At 49.6% G+C, this 19,525-nt stretch overlaps 1 protein-coding gene across 1 annotated transcript in view; it reads left to right on the top strand.

Moving 5' to 3' along the window:
* The first annotated feature begins 17,484 nt into the window (after positions 1-17,484).
* SPX (spexin hormone) overlaps positions 17,485-19,525 on the top strand; it is a 79,742-nt gene continuing 77,701 nt past the window's right edge. The window contains exon 1 of the mRNA XM_085650576.1: positions 17,485-18,945. Coding sequence (XP_085506702.1) covers positions 18,922-18,945 — 24 coding nt within the window. The 5' untranslated portion in view covers positions 17,485-18,921. The remainder of the gene's footprint in view (positions 18,946-19,525) is intronic.

Genomic DNA, 19,525 nt, shown 5'->3' on the forward strand with positions numbered 1-19,525 from the left:
CACGTCTGAGCATACCCTGCCAACTTATGGCGAACAAAGCAAAAGCCGAAGGAAATGATGGACGGAGTGTTGAACATTGCAAGCACTCACTCCCAGTCAACTGATCTGGGTTTAATCCATCACCGTTCTTTAGCCCACTCTGCCACCCCAGTTCAGACATGGCCATATGCAAATCAGTCTGACCCTGTGCCTCAAGGGAACAGTCCAGCCCGAACTGCCAAGCCATGTCTTCCCTGGACCGGAAACAAGCTTCCTAGGACCGGTTTCTGGCATTTCAGCCGTCTTCAGCCAGGCTTGCTTGAATCCAGTGGCAAAGTGAGCAAGGGACTCACGTCTGAGCATACCCTGCCAACTTATGGCGAACAAAGCAAAAACCAAAGGAAATGATGGATGGAGTGTTGAACATTGCAAGCACTCACCCCCAGTCAACTGATCTGGGTTTAATCCATCACCGTTCTTTAGCCCACTCTGCCACCCCAGTTCAGACATGGCCATATGCAAATCAGTCTGACCCTGTGCCTCAAGGGAACAGTCCAGCCCAAACTGCCAAGCCATGTCTTCCCTGGACCGGAAACAAGCTTCCTAGGACCGGTTTCTGGCATTTCAGCCGTCTTCAGCCAGGCTTGCTTGAATCCAGTGGCAAAGTGAGCAAGGGACTCACGTCTGAGCATACCCTGCCAACTTATGGCGAACAAAGCAAAAACCAAAGGAAATGATGGACGGAGTGTTGAACATTGCAAGCACTCACCCCCAGTCAACTGATCTGGGTTTAATCCATCACCGTTCTTTAGCCCACTCTGCCACCCCAGTTCAGACATGGCCATATGCAAATCAGTCTGACCCTGTGCCTCAAGGGAACAGTCCAGCCCGAACTGCCAAGCCATGTCTTCCCTGGACCGGAAACAAGCTTCCTAGGACCGGTTTCTGGCATTTCAGCCGTCTTCAGCCAGGCTTGCTTGAATCCAGTGGCAAATTGAGCAAGGGACTCACGTCTGAGCATACCCTGCCAACTTATGGCGAACAAAGCAAAAACCAAAGGAAATGATGGACGGAGTGTTGAACATTGCAAGCACTCACCCCCAGTCAACTGATCTGGGTTTAATCCATCACCGTTCGTTAGCCCACTCTGCCACCCCAGTTCAGACATGGCCATCTGCAAATCAGTCTGACCCTGTGCCTCAAGGGAACAGTCCAGCCCGAACTGCCAAGCCATGTCTTCCCTGGACCGGAAACAAGCTTCCTAGGACCGGTTTCTGGCGTTTCAGCCGTCTTCAGCCAGGCTTGCTTGAATCCAGTAGCAAAGTGAGCAAGGGACTCACGTCTGAGCATACCCTGCCAACTTATTGCGAACAAAGCAAAAACCAAAGGAAATGATGGACGGAGTGTTGAACATTGCAAGCACTCACCCCCAGTCAACTGATCTGGGTTTAATCCATCACCGTTCTTTAGCCCACTCTGCCACCCCAGTTCAGACATGGCCATATGCAAATCAGTCTGACCTTGTGCCTCAAGGGAACAGTCCAGCCCGAACTGCCAAGCCATGTCTTCCCTGGACCGGAAACAAGCTTCCTAGGACCAGTTTCTGGCATTTCAGCCGTCTTCAGCCAGGCTTGCTTGAATCCAGTGGCAAAGTGAGCAAGGGACTCACGTCTGAGCATACCCTGCCAACTTATGGCGAACAAAGCAAAAACCAAAGGAAATGATGGACGGAGTGTTGAACATTGCAAGCACTCACCCCCAGTCAACTGATCTGGGTTTAATCCATCACCGTTCTTTAGCCCACTCTGCCACCCCAGTTCAGACATGGCCATATGCATATCAGTCTGACCCTGTGCCTCAAGGGAACAGTCCAGCCCGAACTGCCAAGCCATGTCTTCCCTGGACCGGAAACAAGCTTCCTAGGACCGGTTTCTGGCATTTCAGCCGTCTTCAGCCAGGCTTGCTTGAATCCAGTGGCAAAGTGAGCAAGGGACTCACGTCTGAGCATACCCTGCCAACATATGGCGAACAAAGCAAAAACCAAAGGAAATGATGGACGGAGTGTTGAACATTGCAAGCTCTCACCCCCAGTCAACTGATCTGGGTTTAATCCATCACCGTTCTTTAGCCCACTCTGCCACCCCAGTTCAGACATGGCCATATGCAAATCAGTCTGACCCTGTGCCTCAAGGGAACAGTCCAGCCCGAACTGCCAAGCCATGTCTTCCCTGGACCGGAAACAAGCTTCCTAGGACCGGTTTCTGGCAGTTCAGCCGTCTTCAGCCAGGCTTGCTTGAATCCAGTGGCAAAGTGAGCAGGGGACTCACGTCTGAGCATACCCTGCCAACTTATGGCGAACAAAGCAAAAACCAAAGGAAACCGGTCCTAGGATGCTTGTTTCCAGTCCAGGGAGGACTTGGCTTGGCAGTTCGGGCTGGACTGTTCCCATGGGGCACAGGGTCAAGACTGATTTGCATATGGCTGGGTTCAAACTGGAATGGCATGGTGAGCAAAAAACGATGGATTTAGGCCCAGATCTCTGTACTGGGGTGAATGTATGACATTGTTCTGCATTCTGTCCATCAATTGTTGTTTTTGCATTTGTCACCCCGAGTGGAAAGGGTATGCTCAGACGTGAGTCCCGTGCTCTCCATGCCACTGGAATCAAGCTATCCTGGCTGACGAGGGCTGAAAGTCCGAAACCGGTCCTAGGATGCTTGTTTCCAGTCCAGGGAGGACTTGGCTTGGCAGTTCGGGCTGGACTGTTCCCATGGGGCACAGGGTCAAGACTGATTTGCATATGTCTGGGTTCAAACTGGAATGGCATGGTGAGCAAAAAAACGATGGATTTAGGCCCAGATCTCTGTACTGGGGTGAATGTATGACATTGTTCTGCATTCTGTCCATCAATTGTTGTTTTTGCATTTGTCACCCCGAGTGGGAAGGGTATGCTCAGACGTGAGTCCCGTGGTCTCCATGCCACTGGAATCAAGCTATCCTGGCTGACGTGGGCTGAAAGCCCGAAACCGGTCCTAGGATGCTTGTTTCCAGTCCAGGGAGGACTTGGCTTGGCAGTTCGGGCTGGACTGTTCCCATGGGGCACAGGGTCAAGACTGTTTGCATATGGCTGGGTTCAAACTGGAATGGCATGGTGAGCAAAATAACGATGGATTTAGGCCCAGATCTCTGTACTGGGGTGAATGTATGACATTGTTCTGCATTCTGTCCATCAATTGTTGTTTTTGCATTTGTCACCCCGAGTGGGAAGGGTATGCTCAGACGTGAGTCCCGTGCTCTCCATGCCACTGGAATCAAGCTATCCTGGCTGACGAGGGCTGAAAGCCCGAAACCGGTCCTAGGATGCTTGTTTCCAGTCCAGGGAGGACTTGGTTTGGCAGTTCGGGCTGGACTGTTCCCATGGGGCACAGGGTCAAGACTGATTTGCATATGGCTGGGTTCAAACTGGAATGGCATGGTGAGCAAAAAAACGATGGATTTAGGCCCAGATCTCTGTACTGGGGTGAATGTATGACATTGTTCTGCATTCTGTCCATCAATTGTTGTTTTTGCATTTGTCACCCCGAGTGGGAAGGGTATGCTCAGACGTGAGTCCCGTGCTCTCCATGCCACTGGAATCAAGCTATCCTGGCGGACGAGGGCTGAAAGCCCGAAACCGGTCCTAGGATGCTTGTTTCCAGTCCAGGGAGGACTTGGCTTGGCAGTTCGGGCTGGACTGTTCCCATGGGGCACAGGGTCAAGACTGATTTGCATATGGCTGGGTTCAAACTGGAATGGCATGGTGAGCAAAAAAACGATGGATTTAGGCCCAGATCTCTGTACTGGGGTGAATGTATGACATTGTTCTGCATTCTGTCCATCAATTGTTGTTTTTGCATTTGTCACCCCGAGTGGGAAGAGTATGCTCAGACGTGAGTCCCGTGCTCTCCATGCCACTGGAATCAAGCTATCCTGGCTGACGAGGGCTGAAAGCCCGAAACCGGTCCTAGGATGCTTGTTTCCAGTCCAGGGAGGACTTGGCTTGGCAGTTCGGGCTGGACTGTTCCCATGGGGCACAGGGTCAAGACTGATTTGCATATGGATGGGTTCAAACTGGAATGGCATGGTGAGCAAAAAAACGATGGATTTAGGCCCAGATCTCTGTACTGGGGTGAATGTATGACATTGTTCTGCATTCTGTCCATCAATTGTTGTTTTTGTGGGGGACAATTTATCCCAGCCTACCTGAGTAGGATACAAAGCCGGTGCTAGCACCAGGGCCCACTCCTCGGCGAACTTCTTAGCTTGGTCCTTTGACACTGTGTGCGCAAAGGTCGGGAGGATCACCTCCTCCCCTCTAGGAGCATCTAAAATGAAAGCCGGGGGCCAGTCTGCCTCTGCCAATAGAATATCGTACGAAGAGGTCAGATTATCCCAAAAAATCCCCTGAATTGTACGTTGTATGTCACCTTCAATTAAGAGGACTATATTTTATAGCCTGTCAGGGGGAGCCACTCTAGTGTCAACAGTTTCTACAGTAATAAACGTGTCAGTTGCTGTCGCCACCAGATATGGACGCAGTGCTTGTCGCACTACTGTAACTTACGCCGTGCTGTCGAGCAGCGTTAGTGCCCACATCAGGTTCCGAAGCTGCATCCGCACTATCTGTGGCATACCTCGCTCTTAGCGCAGCAACCTTCTTCTTTTGAAACGGGGGTTGTTGACGTGCAGACTCGTCCTGCTTGCCTTTACCGTCAGTCTGACAGGGTTGCTCACGTCCTTGTTGGGCACCCCGTCCTTTCCCACGGTCTCCGCCACCGGACTGTGAAGCCGATGTTTCCTGTGAAGAACGAGGAGAACGTTGTTCAGAAACCTGAAATCTATCAGGTGAATTTATACTAGAGCGATCGCGCAGATCATATGTGCGTTTACTAGTCGACTGTACGGGTGAGGCAGGACGAGACCCCTGTTTCTGTTGCTGCTTCCCCTGTTTCTTTGCCCGCCAATTTTGTTTTGGAAAATTTGGGCGTTCGTCCTTACCAGACGAGCTCACCTTAGTTTGCTGTAATCAGGAATTATTACAGTTGGTTTAACACCTAAGGCACTGCGGCCTATGGTTCTATAGGCTTCCGCAATAATCTTAGCGAACTCCTTAGGCCTGTCGAGTTCGTCCACGCGGTCCAATTTATTAGCTACTTGGAACTGCATAGCATCGCCTTTGAGGTTGCCCATTACCATGGAAGCAACCACATCGAACACCCCGACAAGCCGCCTTCCTAATTCTACAGAAGCCTCCGCACCGTGATTATCTTGAACACGTTTAATGATGGAGGGAAGCACAGACATAGACGGAGTGCTGAAGCACTTCGAGTATGTCGCGGCAAAGACCTTGCCCCAGCTGTCACAATCGGCCATATCTGGGACTAAGTCTTTCGGCAAACTAATGGTGAGTATCCTGTGTTTCTCCACAGGAGTAGTATGCGGAAAAAACGCTTCCAGTTGGTCAAATTTCTCAGCAAGCCAATAAGGTAAGTCATCCTTATTTTGGGGGCGCTTGCCCATTACTGAATTAACCATAACAGGACTAATAACCACTGCGTGGTGTTCCGCTGATTGTCACGCAACAGCAGGTGCCCCCACCTGCACGTTGCGTGACACGTACTGCACTAAAGCCCTATGCACTATAATAAGGGCTGTGTGAAGTACACGCAACTCAGCCACCGATACCGTGAGATAGCGGGGATGAGGCGTAAATCCGGCCAGCACCGGCCATGTGGCCCCTGGAATTGACAAAGGGCCCATTCTAGCCGGTGTAACCGCATGGGGAAGGGCGCCATTAAACCAAATGCTATGCTGCCAGGAACAAATAGGAATTTCTTGTGTCCTATATGGCGTATAGTTTGCAGGTAGCTGCGTGGGAGTATAGGAGTGAAACGTATCATCGTCTGCATCCACCCCCGGCAAAGTCACCCAAGAGTAAAACAACTCGTAAGGAAATGACGCATCAGCGCTCACCACAAAAATAACAGCCATCCCATCGTCCGGCACCCCATACGTCATCAAATGACGTCGCAGAGGTGTACGGCTATGTGCAGCAATGTCAGCCGCCATAAGGACACACAAAAGATCAACAACGATTTTAATCAGTAACACTAGGGTTCAGATATTGAAGAAACCTTTTTAATGATCAAGCCTGAAAGAACCTATTAGTCAAGTAACAGGTAGGTCTAAATCCGTCACTCCCGTTATCCGGAAACAAGAGTGAGGGAGTCGTGGACTAATATAAGCACTACTAAGGTGTTTCAAATCAATAGACCAAATGTTAGGTGCGCCATATTGCAGGGATTCTGCTCATGCACAGAACTATGCGCAGGAAACCAGGACCTCAGTGAATTGTGGTGTACCAAAAACTCACCTCAGAACCCAGAACCCCTTTCCGACCAGCATCAGTGTCCCATTCGTTATCCGATTTTATCTCTGCGGTCCCAATGTATAGACAACCCACAACAAGCGACTTAGTGTATTCTCAGGAATGGTGGGAATCAGAAATACCTGTTCGATATTATTCTCATATCAGTCCACAATACGAGTAAACAGAGACACAGTAAAGTTTAAAGAGTTTATTTTATAAACCTCGTGTCCTAAGATGCAGTACATTGGCTAACATAAGCAGACAAATGATTAAAATCAAAACCATCAGCATAGTTACAATACCATAGAAAATGAAAGGAGCAATCATAATAAAATGACAGTGGAATACAGCCACCTTCCTTTCGCTAGTAAACTAATATTATTATTATTAGACTAATAGAAGGTCTCTAGGCTCGAATGGGGAACCCCATACCGAAAAGTTCAGCTTAGTGGAATCACATCACAGGATCAGGTATACTCTGCTCCCGGGAAAGCTCTTCTTCAGAATGAATGAATCAAGCAAGCAGCCTGCAATATTAAAAGCACTCGACTCCCAGGTATTTGCAGCAGCGTGCGTGTTATGGCTAAATAGTGGGCCGATCAACCTGAACCCAAAAACATGGACTGTCTAGCGACCCAGACTGTTTCTTTACACAATGTTCAGACCAAGGTCGCAGCTCACTGTTAGGGATGTGAACAACTGACAGTTCTCATGTGAAGAAAAGGCGAGCAAGCATTTCTCAAATAATAACATGTAACTGCAGTGTTGTGTGCAAAAGCAGCAAAAGTGGCAAGATGGCTTTCTAACATCTAACGCGGTTATGCTAACGTAGCAATATACATATATAAATTGCAGCCCTCACTACAAAACAGTGGGGCATATTCTCAAGGATCTATCGCCGAGTTATCAGTGCAGCCAAAGTCGCTATAAATTTACCGCCCCATTCACAAGCTGGTGCAAACAGCCCATATCACCAGTTTTACGGCAATAGCATCCTCAAAAACACATCGCCACAGATGACTCTGGCAACTATTGCTAATGAGATGCAGAGTAGGCATTCCCGAGCAAAAAAGCAGCGACAACACCACACTTCAACATTCTCAAAGACCAGCCAGATCGGCGATAAGATCACAAAACATGCGATAAGGCGCGTTAGCAGCAGGAAATTAACACCTGCTCTGACCTGGTGCAAAGTCAGATGACAGTCGGCACTAGAAAAGGGAGCCCAGACCACAGCCACACCTGAAGACCAACAGATGCCATGGAGCCAACGATCATGCAGCTTGGAGCCCCAACAAGGCCACAACACCCACCGCTACCACACCCAGGACTGCCACCCCCCCCCCCCCCAGACCACCACAGAGGCAGTGCAGATCAAGACAGCAGATCTTCAGAAAACGCACCAACCTCACAGACCCAACACCGAAGAATGTAATTGCCCACTACAGGCTCAAAAGGGCAACCATCCTACACGTCCTGACCACCATTGCCCACAGGCTGACGGTACCAACACAGCGGACAACCAACATCCCTCGCAGACAAAGCTGCTGGCTGTGCTGCACATGTTGGCCTCTGGGACCTTCCAACCCACAACTGCCAGAGTCAGAGGAGTCTCACAGCCAGCCCTATCCAAGTTCCTCACAACTGTCTTGTATGCCATCATCAGCTTGGTACCCCAGTACCTATATTCCCCCACATTGCGCAGGAACAGGTGGAGACCAAGCAAGGCATCTACGCCATAGCTGGCTTCACACACGTGTTGGGGGCAATCGACTGCACTCATTTCCTACTTGTGCCCCCTGGTGACACTGCACACAATTGCCACAACAGAAAGCACACGCATTCCATCAATGTGCATGCAACAGTGGACCACCAAGGAATCGCCACCAACATCGTCACCAACTACCCAGGCAGTGTGCATGATTCCTACTTCTACCGACAGTCGACCATTAACCAGCGCTAACAGGATGGCACCCATGGAAATGCACTGTTCATTGGCAAGTACCAAATGAACACACCACACCCCGACTCCACAATCATGCAACTCACAACTCAGGGAATGCACACGTCATAGACTCACATTCAACATGCTAAACACCATGCCCACCCACCAGACACAACAGCATAACTTACTGTGGCAAGCTGGGCTAGCCATGTACATGAGCCATCAACGGCATGGCACCTCAGCCACACAATAGCGGAATGTGGTGAGTGGTGAGAACCAGGCATGTGCAAAGGAGGCAAGTGACCCATGAATGAGAAGGTACACAATGCCAAGCGTGGCGGAGATGTGCTGGACAGACTGCAATATGCAGACCACAGACATATCCATGTCCACATGCACTGCTGGTGTATGGAGTGTAGTAGACAGTGGGCGCAACCATGTCACCCCAGCCAGTTGGGAAGATCACTGAAATGTAGCCTGTTACGTCCCCCCCTGTAAGCATGAGCGGAGTGGGCTGGGCTGGCGTACGCCAGGCCAGTGTAGGAGTGTGAACAAAAAGCATGTAGCCCTGTGTGTGGTTCTTTTCCGGAATGCTCAATGTCTCTGCCAGGGCGGCGCCTCTCAATCAGCCACGAGGCCGATGCCGTCGTTGTGAGCGGAGTTGCCTGCGATCCTGTGTGCTTGCTGTACCCCGGGCTTCTGGTCCCCGAACCTGTCTTGCCCGCCCCTGCACAGCCAGGCCTCACTGCTCTCCAGTCGACACCGGCGTGTGTCTAGGAGAGCCCACCACGTGCCGATGCAACCTCCAAGCCCGAGGCCCGCGACCTTGGCAGCCTCCTCAGACCATCACTGCCTCCTCAAGCAAGGCCCACAGTCCTTCTTTCTCGTTGACGTACTCCTCCGGCCTACACTGCGGTCGAGTAGGTCACATATGTGGGACTGAGTCTTGATTATACAATGTCCGAGTACACAGATTAATGCAGAGTTTAAATCACTATACACTCCCTTCAATGTGGTGCCACCAAGTCTGTGCATAGCATCCCAACCACACGTGTCTGTGGGCCCTTGATGACTACACCTTTGGCCTAAACTGCGGTCCAGCAGGCCTCACACCAATCCAATCCAGTCTGTACCAGGCAGGACATGGCATCATCGCTGACTGAACACCCGCTCAGCTCTGGTGCTTCTACCTCCGTCAACCACAAGTCACCCCCACATGCCATTTCAACATTGTGTGTTAGAGTTCCAGGAGGAGCTCGCTGAACAGCGGTTGGCCCGCGCTGTCCGCTGCCTCGGGCATACACTGCGGTCGAGTAGGTCACGCTTTTAGAACTCAGTCTTAATTCATTAATGGCAGATTTTATATCATTGTACAGGCCTCTTCACAGACTGCATCCCCTTTCAGCTCCAGTGCCACTAAGTCTGTTCCCTGACATCCATGGACACTTTCTAGTTGAACTTTGGTGGCGACAGAGTCTATGGACTGGGGGTTGTTGTCATCATCATGTCGGTGATACTGACTTGGTGGCAAAAATGAGGCAGTAGCATTCCACTCCTCCATTTACCGATTCCGGATGGCTCCTACCCTCTGCATCATGCCCTGGAGGACACCTTGCACTGTCCCCCGCAACCCTCTGCCACATTCACCTTGGACATCCATGAGGACCCGCTCAGCATGCGTGGCCCTATCTCACTGCACCGCAAGTCACCGTCCCGTGGCGGTGTGCCTGTGCCGGCATCCGGGGCCACTAACTCTGTGCAGCTCAAGTCAGGGACCCTGTCTGCTGAGATATTGGATGGCCTCTGAGACGATGGCCTTGGGTCATCAACTCCATGTGTATGTAGCCCTGTGCTGTCCGCTGCCTCTGGCATCAACTGTGGTCCACCAGGGCTCACACATCAAATCGAGTCCTGACCGACCCGGATGTCGCATCACCGCAGGAGGCACACGCCACCTCCAGGACCACCCCCAAACGCCAGAATCGAAAGTGTCTTACTGCCAGACTATCAGAGTTGCTCACACCTGTCGTGGATGCCATCATCTGCCTGATACCCTGCTCAGCACTACAGGTGCCACTAACTCAGTGCACCACAGCTCATGGACACTTCTGTTTGCTCATTGGGTGAACTCTGTACTTGCTCCGGCTACCACCATGATGCCCCACAGTTGTCTCTGTAATGCTGATGTTTTCTGTTTCTGTTTTAATAGTGTTCACTGTTTTTTTTTATATTTCTTTTTATTAAACAGTTCGACAAAAACACATCAGGTGACTCCATCATTTCTCAGTGACATTAAACACATTTCAAAATATGCACACTTATTATAGTAAGTAGATCAAGGGGATTCAAGTGCATTAGCATCCATCTGCCGGTCTGGCGGGAGACAAATATCGCCCATGAAATGGTTCCATGCTTCCCACACCTTATTCCATTTCCCAGGGCATCCCCTGGTATGTAGACTGATTTCTCCCTGAACATGCACCAGTCCAGATCCTCCCTCCACCTCCCTACTTGAGGCGGTTGACTAGAGCCCCACAGTTGAGCGATGTTACGTTTCGCTACCATAAATGCTAATGTTGCCCATTGTGTGGTGTAAGTGTTGAGATCCGTGGGTTCCCAGACATTTAATATGCATCTACGAGCCTATGGCTGCAAGTCGATCCCCAGGACCGCTCGCAATGTGCGATGGACATCTCTCTAGTATGATTGTATATGTTGGCAGTGCCACAATATATGAATGAATGTGCCCAGTTCCCCACACCCCCTTCTGCACTCTCCACTTTCTAAATGACCCAATCGAACCAGGTAGGGACCCGTAACGTAGGTCCTATGTAGTATTTTAAGCTGCACTAACCTCAGCCTGGCCTGGATTGCAACCTTCCGTGGGGAAGAGACCGCCTCCTGCTAGTCTTCGTCGTCTAGCTATAGGCCATCTTCGTTCCAGTTTCTTTTAAGGTTTAGCAAAGGATCCTCCATGTTATTGACTAATTTCCTGTATATCAGGGAAATGGTCTTCTCTGGAAGGTGTCCGTCCGGTACCCTGTCTTCTAGGGGAGAGGCATCTGGAAGAGTCGTATCCCTAGGGATTTGGGTGAGCAGCGCGTGGCGAACCTGAAGGTAACGGAAGTACTCGGTATCATTCAAACTGAATTGTAGTTTGAGTGCGTCAAATGTGTGGATTGTTCCCTTCCCCCAAACATCTTTGATTCGCGAGATCCCAATGAGATCCCACTTGTCAAAACCCTTAGATTTCCAGAGGGTCCCCAGTTTCTCCGAGTTCCACAGTGAAGTGGCTAGTGTGAATTTGTTTTCCCACTTCAGGTGTCTAGTAACTGTATGCCATATCTGGACGGCGTGTGCCGTTGGGCCAGTCAGTGGGAATCTACGGGGCCTAGCATATAATGATCTGGTATACTCTCCCCCTGGGAGCTGCCACCTATCCATTGCGTACCCAGGATCATTTGGACAGCCATAGATCCCGTGGTTGATAGCCACAAGCTGGGACGCCCAGATATATTTCTTTAGGTCGGGCAATCCTATTCCCCCATCATACCAATTGAGAGTTACCTTTGCGAACGCTATTCAAGGCCTACCATCCCAGAGGAGCTGTCTCTTGAGACTCTCAATTTTTCTGAAGTAGGACGCCGGGACCGGGTCCATTGAATTTTGGAGTGCATACAGGAACCGAGGCAGAGCCATCATTTTAAAAAGCACTGCTCTACCTAGCATGGAGAGCGGAAGGGATTTCCAGTGTGTGACGTTGTTTCTAAGTCTCTCGAGAGTCCGCCGGTGAGGCTTTAGGCAGAGTGTAGCGGTCTAGTTTATTAGTTTGGACCTGTCGCATGCCCTTGGTCATCTTAGGCTGGGTTTTGTCTGTGTCCGGCTTGGATGCCATGTGTAGGCCAAGTCCCAATGCTCACCAGTGGCTCCTGCTCAGGGGTTTCCGTTTTTACAATCTATTGCCTGCAGGAATACAAGGCCCCCCCACAGAAGGACAGGTCCTGGGCGGCATCCAAACCAACAGCCCACTGGTGACACAATCAGAGTCTGCCAACTGTGTTGAGCGAAGTAACCCCCAATCCCCTCGGGCCGCATGACCCCCCGCCTCTGTTGACCCACTCCCAGCTTGGGAGGTATGTTCTTTCCTTTTTGTAAAAATTGAGGGGGGTGGGGGCCCCAGATCTCCACACTAGCCAGGGACTTATCTTTAGGGAGATCGCTGACCGCTTCTGTGCCTCCTGCTTGGTGTCTTTCACTCCCGCATCAGCAGTGACAGCGCTGGCCCCGGTCTCATGCAGCCACTGCCTCTCACCGGCACAGCTTCACCCCGGTGCAGCAGAAAATCGGGCCGGATGGCCGTCTTGCGCCCAGAATGGTGCCGCAGGCAAGGGAAGGTCTTTCCTCGCTGCCTCTGCCACGCCTTTGTGCCACTCAGAGGAGGAGGGGGGATTGCCACGCAAGTCACTCACCCCCTCTCCTCACTCGGACCCGCTGAGCCCCGGTCACACTGCCGCACAGCGGAGGGCTCCAGCGGCGCTGCGCCACATGGGCATCCTTCAGTGTCGGCCCCGGATGGGAGGGATCAGGCGCCAGACGAGGGCTGTGAGGGGGGGGACGTCTCCCACTGCGCTGGCCAAGATAACTGGTCGGCCACAGGATTCAGGGCATCGGCGGATGGCGGTACCAGCACAACCGGCAGCCTCCGGTCTGGACCGCCGAGATCCTCTCTCCCCGCGGCAGCTCGCGCTTCACTCCGGTCCCCGGCTCTATCTGCGTCGACTAGGCCCAATCCTTCGGCAGCCGTATCTCCGGTTCCCAGCAATGTCGGGACACTGGGTTTCCGCCCAACGGCACCGCAAACATCCCTCTCTTGATTGCCGTTCCTCAAGGGCAGGATGATGATCAGGATATCGGACCCAGGGGATGGTGGTGACGGAGCCGAGGTGTCATCTTGGTCCGGCGCTAGGCTCCTCATAGTGTTCACTGTTGTAGTTGTTGCCAGCACCAACCACTCCTTGCGGGCTGGCTTACACTCACCCCACACACATCCAGCACAGGTGTCACTGTACATGTGACCCTGCCAATAAAGGGGCCGGGCCCACGTGCCCGTAGCCAATCCCAACAAACTATTTGTGTGTGTCTGTGTGGTCATAATGTATGCATGAGGGCCCTGGGCCCTACAACATTACATTGTGCTGTGTACGGCGGACGCAACCATGTACCCACTGGGAGCGGGTAAGACCTTGGACATGTAGCTTTCTTGTCACCCACTCAATACATAAAAGGAGTGGAATGGGCCATCGTACGGAGGTCCAGCGTGGTTGTGTGAATGATAATTCCGGGGCCCTGGGCGTGGTTCATTACAGGACATGTGCAAATGCATGTGTCTCTGTCGCAGTGTGGGTCTCCTTTGTGGGGTGTAGGTGGTCCCTGATGGGACTTCGACACCCATGTATGTGGTCCAGTTTGGCTTCCATGAGCTCTGACCCCACCCGCACCTGTTCGGCCACCTCCTTTTGGCATTCTGACACCTGGCATTGGAATGCGATGTGTGCCTCGGTGGAGTGTTGGGAGACAGCCCTGGTGGCGGGTGCTTTCTGCTGTGTGGTCTGTGCAGGGGCTGGGGTCTCCTCTATGTAGCTTGACTGCCCTGCTCCTGGGGTGGGTTGCCTAAGATGTGCATGAGCTGTTGTAGGGTGTCGGTGTCGGCAGTGTGGTGGTCCTCTCCAGCATCACTGATGAGTTGTCTGGTCTGCTCTGCTGGAGGTATTGTTTGTCCCTCTGCAATGCGAAGGGGAGATGCATGTTGACATTGTGTTGAAATGTATGTTGGCGCATTGTTCTTGTTTACATGTGGACATTTGGACTGCATGACGTATGTGAGCTTGTACACGAACATTTCAATCTCACAGTTTCCTGCTATGTTGGATGTGATTGGCCTGTTTCTGCGCATGGGCGGACCCAGTTGTGTCCTCTGTTCTGCAGTGTCGGTGTTGCACATTGCCGTGGGATGTGCTGTGATTGCTATGTGTGTGTGCTGCAGTGTGCCACTGGGATCAGGGACATGATCCAGGGTCATTGTGGGTGTGCAGTGTGCTACACATCGTTGTGCATGTGTGCTATTGTGCCCATCTCCCCCCCGTTCCCCCAGTCCCTGGTCGTTGCTTACCCTGTTGATGTTGTGTCAGGTCCTATCGAGCTGTGTCCGTACTCCCAACTCCTTGCACCGTCTCCACCCTGATGACTGTGGCCTCCATTTCCTCCAGCTCCTCAAGTGGCGCAGGACTCCCACCTCCTGTCGCCGTTGCTGCCTTCCTGTTAGCAGCGGGTTTGTGCTTGGTTTGGCTCTTCACATCATGCCAGCGCCTCTTGGCTTCCTCCATTGACCTCCTCGACACTCCGACTGCATTCACGTTTGTCAAATTGGCGTTCAGTTAATGGTAGTGTTCTGTCACCTCCCTGACTCTGATCTGGTTTTCCTGCGGACTGCACCCCGTCTTCCTCTTCTCCTTGCCCTTCCCTGAGGTTCCTTGCTGGTGGTCTGCGGGGCTTGTGGGGTTCGCGTTGGCCTCTGCACTCGGTCCAGGTGCATCCATGGTGCTACATAATGCATTTTCCCGCATGACGTGTGGGATTTGCAGGCCTGTGGCCAGTTTTTGCTGATTTTTGTATCGTGATTGGTGTCATCGCTACTATTTTCTCGCTTGTGTTTCGTGTTTTTGCAGCGTCGCGTTGATTTTAACGCGTTATCGTGGGTCTATCGCATGGTACCGCCATGTTGAGAATACCATGTTAACACGGAGTTATTTTCCCGCGATAGACTGCGATGTGAAGAGTTGCATTAAGCTACTTTTGCGGTAGTTATCACACGTTCTTGAGAATATGCCCCAGGATGTATAATGAGAAATAGAATCTTCTGTGGATGATAGTAATTTTGCGTGGACAGTCAAACCCTGCTCAGATGGCCTCCTGAGTTGTTCAATCGTTTTGTAGGCTGCCAATAACACTATAAGATTCTCCACAGTCAAACATACTAAATGATACAACAATGGATAACCATTGGTTTCTTCCAGATTAAAGACTGGACCACCTCTCTCTGAGGACACAGTTCTGCAGTGCAGTTTCTCCAGGTAGCCCAACCACTCTTAATCAGGGCATCTGTCATCACATTGGCTATCTGAGGAAGAATTCAAACCAGGTTTTCTGCAACCAGCCACCAATGAAAAACATTATGGATTTGATCTCAGAAATAAATTAATGCTTTGCATTTGTGAGAGAATGCTGAAAAAAATAATCTGTCCTGATAGCTGCTAAACTTGCCCTTTCTGCAAGGTCATCCCCAAAATCTTTGCTTTCTCCCTCCTGTTTTCTGAACCTCCTTTTGTTTTACTTTTAGGACTCTGCACACTTTATAACTGCTAACCAGGGCAAACGTTTTAGTGCTCTCTCCTTTAAACATGGTAACATTGGCTTACACCAACTTGACACATGTAATTTAATTGTAAATCCTTAGAAAATTGGTACTACATGTACCTAGGGCCTGTAAAGGATACTAGTGGGCCTTTGGTCAGTGACGGCCCGTGTAGGGCGTTTTACCGGGGTGGTGACGTGGCACAGAGGAGGGGCAGGGTGGGGGGTTGCAAAATGCGGCAAACGGACGATTTCAGGTAAGTTACGAAAACAATTAATAAAACGAATTTCGTTGCGCGCGCTGCATCGCATTTGGCGACACAGCGCGCGCAACGAAATTCGTTTTATTAATTTTTTTCGGAACTTACCTGAACTCGGCCGTATGCCGCATTTTGCAACCCCCCACCCTGCCCCTCCTCTGCCCCACGTTACCGCCCCGGTAAAACGCCCTACACGGGCCGTCACTGTCTTTGGTACTCATTATGCCACCCACTTATGTAGCCTTTTAAACAGGTCTCGGGCCTTCCATTCAAACCTGTATGTGCAGTTTTAATATGCAATTTAAATCTGCCAAAATAAACCTTTAGCCAGGCCTAAACCTTCCTTTCTAATACATATAAGTCATACCTAGGGTAGACCCTAAACAGCCCAGAGGCCAGGGTGCAGTGTACATTGGACATGTATTTGTAAGTTTCACATGTCCCGGTAGTGAAAAATTCTCAAATTTGTTTTTCACTACCGCAGGTCTTACATCTCCCAAAGGATAACATTGCGTTCCCTTATTACATTTAATAAGTGATAATAGAGCAAGTAGGAAAGTCAAGTTTAGTATCTAAATAATTGTAACTTAAAACTTTATTTAATGATGAAGTCGGATTTTAAGTCACAATTCTGAAAATTCCACTTCCATAGTTAAAATGTTCTTGTTGTACCTATTTGGTGCCTATATCCTTGATGACATGACTAGGTGTATCTGCGAGCTGGTTTTTGTGTATGGCTCCCAGACAGTGAGACAAAGTGGGAATAGGTGTTGCAAAATGGGCCATCTCTGACTTGATAGCGGTAGAGCTATCACCTACCACACTTGCACATCACAAAGTCTCTGCTTGAGCACACTCATAAAGGGTTTAAACTAGTCTTTTGTGCCCCGAGGCAAGCTGGGGTGAGGTCAGGGGGGCAAGAAATTTCAAACACCTCTGGGGGTGGAAACCTCCAGAACCTTGTCCTACTACAAAGTTAGCCTCAAGTATAAATATTGGACCCTCCAGCCAACTCATCGGGACACCTCCAGAGCTATGGATACTACAGAAGAAGGACTACAGTGATACTCTGCAGCCCTGCTTGCTGAGAAGGAAGACTGGACCTGCACCCTTCATCCCAGGCTGAAGTCACTCAAAGAGTCAGCTGACTGACCTCCTATTCTTAGCTACAGGGACATAAGAAGCTCCAGAGACCTCCCTGCAACTGCCCAGGTGATCTGCTGCCTGGACCTGCCTGAGCTCTGCTGGCCTCTGCTGGAGTGAGTTCCTGACCCTCAAGAGGTGCCCATCAGGTCTTGGTCCCTTGGTGTGGCATCAGTTGAGCTCCCTCCAAGAAAAGGAAGTTTTGGACTCTTTGCGACTGGGCCTGTTGCACCATGATCTTGCCACTCGCGCTGCCTAACAATTCGAAGCTCCAGTGAACGCGACTATTTGCGCCACAGCAACCGCCAGTGATACCCGGCAACTAGAGAGCTGCACTTTGCACTACAGTGTCCTACGGTGATCTCCAGCGCAAATCTCCAGCTAGGACAATCTGCGATGCCTGAAAGGAACTTCCCGCTAGAGTGATGGTCATCAGTAACACTCGACCTGTTCTTCACGCTACAGCGATGACCATCGCTGGCACTCTCCCAGCTCATTGCGGCACCTTCGACCGTGAATGGAAATTTTTCACACTGGAGTTTTGACAGTAACACTTTCAGTGGGACTAACCTGATCCCTGTATCCGGCCTGCCCTCCATCGCGGGTGGCCTGTTATGTGACTTTTACCTGGTCTCGCGCACCCAGATAACTGTGAGTGGCGCTTTGTGCTTTTTGGCACCATACGTACCTGAAATCTTTGAAATTGCATTTTTCCGGCTCTACTGATCGGATTTTTGTTGTTTTGGTCGCAAATAATGTATTAAATGTTAATCTATTTTCTAAATTGGTGTGCGATTTTTCTTCTGGTGTCTTTTTATTTTATTACTGTTTGAAGTGCTACATAAATTATTTACACATTGCCTCTACATCAGGCCTGACTGCTTTTGTGCCAAGCTACCAGATGTTAAACACAGGTTAATTTGGGATTTACTTTTGTTTCACTGTTTCAGAGATTGTGGTTGCTGCTTAAGTAGGATTTCACTAATGTCAGCCAGTAACCCAATTTTCTACACTAGGGAACCCAGATATATATATGTAATTGTTTTTATAGCAGTTGCTTGTGAATATTCGCCAAATGAGTTCTGGCTACTCTTATCATGAAGAATGCCGCTGTTTGAAAATATAGAGAGTGAACAGCATTCTCATGAGACTTTGCTCATCCAGGCCAGGTTCTGCCATTTTCCTCTAGACTGATTCAGACTTATTTACCATGTCTCATTGAGTGTTAAAACATTTTCTGTCTGCTGCATCTTCTGATACTAAGCATCTTTAGTTTAACACAAGTTGCATAAGCAAATCACTGGTTTGAATAGTCCTTAAAATACAGGTGCATTTGAGTAAATAATAAGTGACAAGTATATAGGGTTAAAACTATGTTTATATATGGAAAAGTCAATTGTGTTCGATGGATAGAACTGTGACTTTTCGAAGATAATTTTAATAGTATCTCTATACCTACATGCAATAATTGTGCCAGGTAATAGTTATGTTAAAAAATGTAGTGTGATACTAGTGAATGAGGTTGATGAAAGATATATGGTACCTCTTGATTAGCTCTGAATGACCATAACTACTGCCATAGCAATGTAAATGCAAATAATTGTATAGGGAACCTGTTAAGTGTCTTAGGATGATAAAAAATGTTAATTTAAAATTGTTTTTGACACATCCAATTAGTATCATGAAAAATATGTTTTGTATTCTGCAGTGCTTTATTGAGGACCTTGAATTCTGCAGTGCTTTATTGAGGACCTTAACAAAAAATATAAACAAAAATGTCAAAGAAGATGAATATTGAGGTAAGATATGAAACACAACTGTGACTGATCTTGCAAAAATTATTTGAATTATAAAAATTGGAAATGTTCTGTAATTAGCAACCTTCCATTATGTACTCAGTAAGGATAGTGTATATACAAACCGTTGGCAATTGCTCCTTTCGCAGGGTCACCCCTGAACTTTTTGCATTACTCCTCCCCTTTTTGGTGAATTAGTTTTTGTTGGCATTAGGACTCTGTGTACTTTACCACTGCTAACCAGTGCTAAGGTGCTTGTGCTCTCTCCTTATAACAAGGTAGCATTGGCTTATCCCCAATTGGCACATTTAATTTACTTATAAGTCCCTAGTTAAGTGCACTACAGGTACCCTGGGCCTCTAAATTAAATGCTACTAGTTGGCCTGGAGCATTGATTGGACCTTCCACTTAAGTAGCCCATTAATGTCCCAGGCCTACCATTGCAGAGCCTGTGTATGCAGTTTTAAACTACCATTTCGACCTACCAAGTTAAACCTCTTGCCAGGCCCAAACCTTCCTTTTAAATACATATATCACCCCTAGGGTCGGCTCTGGACAGCCCAGAGGGCAGAGGGCATTATAT

This window comes from Triturus cristatus, chromosome 4_1 (genome assembly GCF_964204655.1).
Source record: "Triturus cristatus chromosome 4_1, aTriCri1.1, whole genome shotgun sequence".
NCBI lineage: Eukaryota > Metazoa > Chordata > Amphibia > Caudata > Salamandridae > Triturus > Triturus cristatus.